The sequence below is a fragment of the Anneissia japonica genome, unplaced genomic scaffold, assembly GCF_011630105.1.
Source record: "Anneissia japonica isolate Jap-2015-1 unplaced genomic scaffold, ASM1163010v1 scaffold1984_len102452_cov112, whole genome shotgun sequence".
In the NCBI taxonomy this organism is placed as follows: domain Eukaryota; kingdom Metazoa; phylum Echinodermata; class Crinoidea; order Comatulida; family Comatulidae; genus Anneissia; species Anneissia japonica.
Genome location: NW_022692541.1, coordinates 18406 through 25424, shown reverse-complemented (window position 1 = coordinate 25424; position 7019 = coordinate 18406). Strand labels below are relative to the sequence as shown.

Here is a 7019-nt window from a genome sequence, read left to right as displayed (position 1 = left end):
GAAGTAAGACAAGGATGTGCCATATTTTGGTCAGCTTTTAATGTCTCAATTTCTCCCAGAATGTCAGCAAAATCATACAACTTTCCTACATCAGTGGAAATTTTTAGAAAGCTATCAAGCTTCCTCCTGACTGCTGTTTCAACCCACTCCGGCGACCCATACCTCTCATCTAGCCTTTTCCATACTCTTCTTAGCCCCAACTCAGGATTGGCTGTGTTGGCAATGCTAATGCTTAACACCTGTTGTTTTGATTGGCCGGTCGTATACTTCATCAACAGGTCGATTTCTTCAGTGGGCAAGAGTTGAAGGTCCTCCAATTTACTCTTGAAACTATGTTTCCAAGAATTATACGTTTCTGGTTTGTTATCGAATGTGGGTAGGCTGGTTTTAATTATGTCCCGTTTGAACATGATTCTGCTTATATGAGAGGCTAACTGCAACTCCACTTTCTTTGAATCCTCCTTATTAGTGTTGACCTGGTAACCACCTGTTTCTTGCTGATCCAGAGGCTGGTCATCCAACGACTCATCATCAGCATCTTGAATCTCTGTCACATAATTTGAAGTGCGGCCGTGTGGATCGTCCACCGGTAACTCCAATAGTGAACCCACTGGGCTAGTACCAATACTATCCTGGTCGTATTCGTGTAGTACAGAAGCTCTGGCTTCGGCTGCGACTAAGGCTTCCTGTACTTGAATATTATCTAGCTCCAGCTCTGCTTTCAGGGCATCCATTCTTGCTTGTGCTCTTTTTAGGGCATATCGGAGGCGGGCTTCCGCTACAGCAGCATCAGCTCTGGCCTCAGCGACAGTGGCAGAGATTGCCGATGAGTGCTTTGATGATCTAGACTTGATTGACATCTTAGTTTATTTACTGTACTGGCCCGACAATAAAAGACAATATTGAAATCCAGTCGTATAACCGTGTTCACTTTTCATTCGTTGAACATTTATTGGTAACTGCAAAAACAACAAGCAATAGATGCTAATAAGACATAACCCAACATTAGTACAAGATGTATAAAATGCAGTACAGTACTAAATATATCAAGGATATATGCATGTACCCTATATTTCTTACATAAACTGTGCTGTCCTCTCAAGACGTATCCAAGATTACTGGCTATATCCAAGATCACTGGCTATCCAGCTGCAAATAATTCAATAATCAAAGTCATGGATGGTACAGAAATTATCTCTAAAATATAATCACATAGCTGGGTGATGCAACAATTTCCAAGAGGATATACAAAATAGCCATTACCCTTTATAAATATTATAAAAACAAAGCTAGGCTAACAAAATCTGAAAGTTTACTGCCGTAGGTCAAAGGTCACATCTTTGCTCACACAGCGTGCGGGCTCCTACATACACGTTCATGCATAGTGTATCAAAAATTAGGCTAGACATGCTCATATAGACTCGTGCCATAATACGCACAAATTTCAATAATCAATACTAAGCTAGAGTACAGCATTATCTCTAGCACATACACATATAGACAATTAGTTTTAATAAAACCTATGCAAGTTTTAAACTAACAATTTAACGATATTTACCTCAGAACATAAGGTACCATAACTACCGTTTTAACTAGTTGAACTGAAAGCGCCCCAAAGAGGGCTCACTTCCAAAAACTCATTAAACAACAATGTTAAAGACATTACAAATAATAATAATAATAATATTAATAATAATAATAATAATAATAATAATAATAATAATAATAATAATAATATACTCAATTGCAAGAACATAAATATTTAGAAGCTACAGAAGGCAGTGTTTCAAGGAAAACACAAAGAATGAACAGAAAATACTGTAAGGAAAGAAAATAAAACTAATTGAGAATCCCTGGCCAATAGTACAAAATAATTTATCAAAAAGACATTGTTTAGGCGAGATAACGCGGAATAAGGACAGGGATGAATGACTAGACTAGGGAGAGCTGCTCGACAAAATGTTTTCATAGTGTGTTATAGGCCTGGTCGTTTTCTATTAGCATATAATACTTCAGCTTGTCATCATCATCATCATCAACATATCTCACCTGTCCTCAGTAACCGCCATTGGTTGGAAATTACCAAACGAATTGTTTTAAAAAATACTTTTAGTCGTATTTAATACCAGACCCATGATACACCGCAGTATTTAAAGATGTATTGTCCCTTGCTAATGTAGAAAATCATAAAAAATAAGTTTGAAATAAACTTGCTCATTTTGCAATAACATACAAATTATTAACTTGTGCATAGAAATTACTGAATTTTAAAAATGTGTATAGAATCTGAGAAATCCATAAAAAGAGAACTGACTCTTGGTGTTCCGCAAGGATCCATACTTGGTCCTTTTTTGTTCCTATTATTTATTAATTTTTCGGTGTGTGAAGATATAGAACTCATTTTTTGCGGAAGATTCCAATATGTTCCTAAACAATATGCATGTGATACGATGAACTGTGAGTTACACCGCCTGTCAGCATGATTTAGAGCAAATAAGCTGACAATCAACACCAAAAAAAGAAAATATATTATATTTAGAAGCCGCAATAGTACAGTTCAGTTTACAAATGTACAATTATCAATTAATAATTCTGTACTCGAAAGAGTAACTCATATAAAATTTCTAGGATCTTGATGAAATTCTATCTTTTCATAACCATATTGATGCCATCGCAAATAAAGTCTCAAAGGTAATAGGAATCTTGAATAAATTGAAATATTTTTTACCCTATTCAATAATGTTACAAATATATAAATCCATATTATTCTTCCCCTACATAACATACGCAATAGTCGTATGGGGCCCCTTCAATTCAACAAAATTAAACAGGCTTCACATTCTCCAAAAGAAAGCACTTCGAATTATATGCTATGCAAAGTTCATTTTCACCATCCTTCATTACCACTAATTTTACAATCTAATACATTAAATATGTTTGATCTCTATGAAAAGCATATGGTAATATTACACTTTCAATTTCATAATAAACAGCTTCCTATTACCTTTAATACATTTTTTCGCACAATTAAAGGTACACTATGGAACCAGAAATAGAAAAACTTTACCACTGTATTAATTAAAACAAAAATGGGACAAAACAGTATCAGTTATAGAGGTGCCAAAATATGGAATGGCTTAGAACACAATATAAACATCTACAAAGTATTAGTTTATTTAAAAGAGAATAAACAAATATAGATAAAACTGGTAATCTTTACTTTACTTTAATTGGTCGTAATTTTACTTTTTTCCCCACTGTATATGTCATATTATCATTACTCTTTTTTAAGAATCTTGATTTATAAATGAATCGTTTTCTATTACTATCTTTTATCTTTTTATTTTGTAGTTTTTATTGTTCTTTCTTTGTAGGGCATCAAAAAAGCTTTCTTGCACTTAATGCCTTTTCAATCAATCTTTGAATTGAGAATTGTAAAAAAAAAGTATACGACAAAGGAAATTGATTGAATAAAAAATTATTGTGCATTATCATCGTGAACAGTGAGAATATTCCTGTACTTAGAAACCAAACATTAAACCAGGGTATGTTTATTATTAGTGATTGTATATTTATGTTAACTATACAATGATTGATTGTACTGCATTTGGCATGTGGATGTATAAGGAAAATGTAGGGAAAAAAACGTATTTAGTGTAAAACAAACTATTAAAATGTAAAATAAAGTTATCTATTGTAGACAATGTAAAAAAAACAACTCTGTTTGATAACATGATTATTTTTGCATTCATTGATATTGGTGATTGATATCTCAGGAAAGGGGATGTGTAGTGATTTGATTAGCTTCATAAATTTGTAAATACAAAGGTCACAAATCAGTGTCGTAGTTTATGTTACGTGTCTGTCCATTACATTTACTATTATCTTTTTATGTATATTTGAGTTACTGCCTTTTCAGCGCACTACCATTTACCCAGTCAGCAACAGGCTGCCTAGGTTTTGTTTTTATACCTTTGTTTCTTTGTTTCTTTGTTTCTTTGTTTCTTTCTTTGTTTCTTTCTTTGTTTCTTTCTTTGTTTCTTTCTTTGTTTCTTTCTTTGTTTCTTTCTTTCTTTCTTTCTTTCTTTGTTTCTTTCTTTGTTTCTTTGTTTCTTTCTTTCTTTCTTTCTTTCTTTCTTTCTTTCTTTCTTTCTTTCTTTCTTTCTTTCTTTCTTTCTTTCTTTCTTTCTTTCTTTCTTTCTTTCTTTCTTTCTTTCTTTCTTTCTTTCTTTCTTTCTTTCTTTCTTTCTTTCTTTCTTTCTTTCTTAATGTTTGCATGCCTGTCTCTTATACACATCTAGATGTGTATAAGAGACAGGCCCATACTACCGCTAAGCACTCTCGTTCCATTACTGAATATTTCTGTTGACATTTATTCAATTTTTTACTTGCATAAGCTACTGGGAACTTTTCCCCTGCAATTTCTTGTAGAAGTACTGCACCTACGCCTGTATCAGATGCATCAGTTCGTAACGTGAATTCTTTATTGAGGTCAGGTAGTTGAAGTACAGGGGATCTCGATAACATACCTTTCAACATCTGAAACGATTGATCCTGAGCTTCATCCCATCTAATTACATTTGGTTCTCCTTTCTTTGTACAGTTTGTTAATGGTGCAGCTATGTCTGCAAACTGGGGTATAAACTTTCTGTAATATCCTGCTAAACCGAGAAAAGATCTTACCTGTGTTTTTGTGATTGGTCTTTCTGCTTGCTCAATAGCTTTTAATTTATCAGGTTTTGGTCGTACTAGACCTTGTCCAATTATGTGTCCTAAAAATTCAACTTCTTCATAACCAATGAAACATTTAGTAGGCCTAGCTGTTAATTTAGCACCTTTTAGTCTATCAAACACTACCTTAATTTTCTGTAGATGATCTTCCCATGTTTTAGTATGAATGAGTATGTCATCTATGTAGTTATGTACGTTAGGTATACCTTTTAAAAGTTTCCTCATTACTCTGCTAAATGTGGCACCTGAGTTTACCAGGCCGAACAGCATCATATTAAACTCGTACAAACCATCATGAGTGACGAAAGCTGTTATAGGTTTAGATTCTTTTGACATTGGAATCTGCCAGTATCCCTTGCTAAGGTCAATTTTGCTGAAATAACGATCTTCAGATAATTGAGAGAATATTTCATCCTGATCAGGTACAGGTTCAGCATCAAATATTGTTATGGAATTAATTTTCCTTATGTCACAACATGCTCTTAAAGAACCATCGGGTTTCTTAACTGCCACTAATGGACATGCATAAGGACTATTACTATGAGATATTATTCCCATCCTAAGCATGCTCTGAACTTCTTTACGAATGTCTTCCCGAAGTGCATGGGGTATTGGATAGGGTTTACTTTTAATTGGTTTAGTGTCAGTCAATTTGATTACATGTTTTCCTAACGTTGTCTTACCTGGGATATCTGTAAGAGTATCCTTATACTGCAGTAGTATTTGCTTTACCTGATGAGTTTTCGTTTTGTTAAGCCGTGGGTCAATTTTAACGTCAGAAATGTGTTCATTCTGAACCATAGGAGGAAGATGTATAAGTTTGTCTGTATGGAAAGATTGAAGTTCATATTTACCTACTTCTTGATGTGGTTTATCTTCAAGAACCGAAGTACATACGATCTCATAAACACCCCGTTTATTTGGGTCCATCATCGATGCTGTAGTCTCTCTTCTATGATATTTCTTCAGTAAGTTTGCATGAAAAGTTTTGGTCCTATGGCCAAAATGTCCTGTGGCCAAAATCTATTTTGTAATTCATTGAACTTACCTTTTCTTTAATAGGAAACGGTCCTTTCCAGTGCATCAATAACTTATTGTTATCCGTGGGTAAAAGAAGGAGGACTTCATCTCCTACTTTCATATCTCTAGTTCGTGCCTTCTTGTTATAATACATCTTGTATTTCTGCTTAGATTTTTGAAGTTCTTCTCGTGCTAACTGACAAGTTTGTTCTAAACGTTCCTGTAAATCTAACACATATTGGTAAACATTCTTGGTTTCACTTACCTCTGTTTCACCAGTCCATAATTCTTTCAGAATTTTCATAGGACCGCGCACTGTGCGTCCATACAATAACTCGAATGGCGAGAAACCTGTACTAGCTTGAGGGGTCTCCCTATATGCAAATAGAAGTGGATCGATATATCGGTCCCAATCCCTAGGTTTTTCTTCGCACATTTTCTTTAGCATAGCCTTCAGTATACCATTGAACTTTTCACAAAGACCATTACACATGGCATGATAAGGGGTTGTAGTCATACTATGAATTGAAAGTAATCTATTTACCTCTTTCATTATACCTGAAATGAATTGAGATCCTTGATCAGTTAAGACTTCCTTTGGAAAACCTAACCTTGAATACATGGATAATAGTTCTTCAGCAACGGCTTCAGCTCCTATTGTAGTCATAGGTGCTGCTTCTGGATATCTTGTAGCATAGTCTACAAGTACTAAGATATAGCGATGGCCTCTTTCAGTTGCTGGCTTAAGGGGTCCGACTATATCTACCGCTACTCTTTGAAATGGTTCATCAATTAAAGGAAAATTACCTAATGGGACTTTCGTTATCCTACCTTTAGGAATGGTTCTTTGACATGTCACATGATTGACAATACCTGGTCACGTCGGCTAACATTCCAGGCCATGTAAAGTTACTCATTACCTTGTCCCTGGTTTTCTTGGATCCCTGGTGACCACCTAGAATAGATTCATGAGCTATCCTTAAGACATGTTCTCTGTAAGCCTTTGGAACTACTACTTGCTTAAATGTATTCCCAAATTCTATCTTTGGAGAATTGAATTCCCTATAGATAATGCCATTGGATTTAACATACCTGTGGGTACTTCCGTTTTTACTTATTTTCTGCTCACCACTTTCAGCCAATTGTCTAACTTTCCTAAGCGTTGGATCGTCAATTTGCTTAAGGCGTAATATATCTGCAGTGACTTCACTAATAGGAGAAACAACCTTTAATTGCTTTAATGGTTTATCTTTTAGTTTGGTTTGACT

At 34.7% G+C, this 7019-nt stretch overlaps 1 protein-coding gene across 1 annotated transcript in view; it reads right to left on the bottom strand.

The window, feature by feature from the left end:
- Positions 1-4287: 4287 nt before the first annotated feature.
- Positions 4288-7019, bottom strand: part of LOC117100326 — a 4455-nt gene continuing 1723 nt past the window's right edge. The window contains exons 3-5 of the mRNA XM_033239974.1: positions 6625-6794; positions 5780-6524; positions 4288-5694 (exon numbers count right to left, since the gene is read on the bottom strand). Coding sequence (XP_033095865.1) covers positions 4288-5694; positions 5780-6524; positions 6625-6794 — 2322 coding nt within the window. The remainder of the gene's footprint in view (positions 5695-5779; positions 6525-6624; positions 6795-7019) is intronic.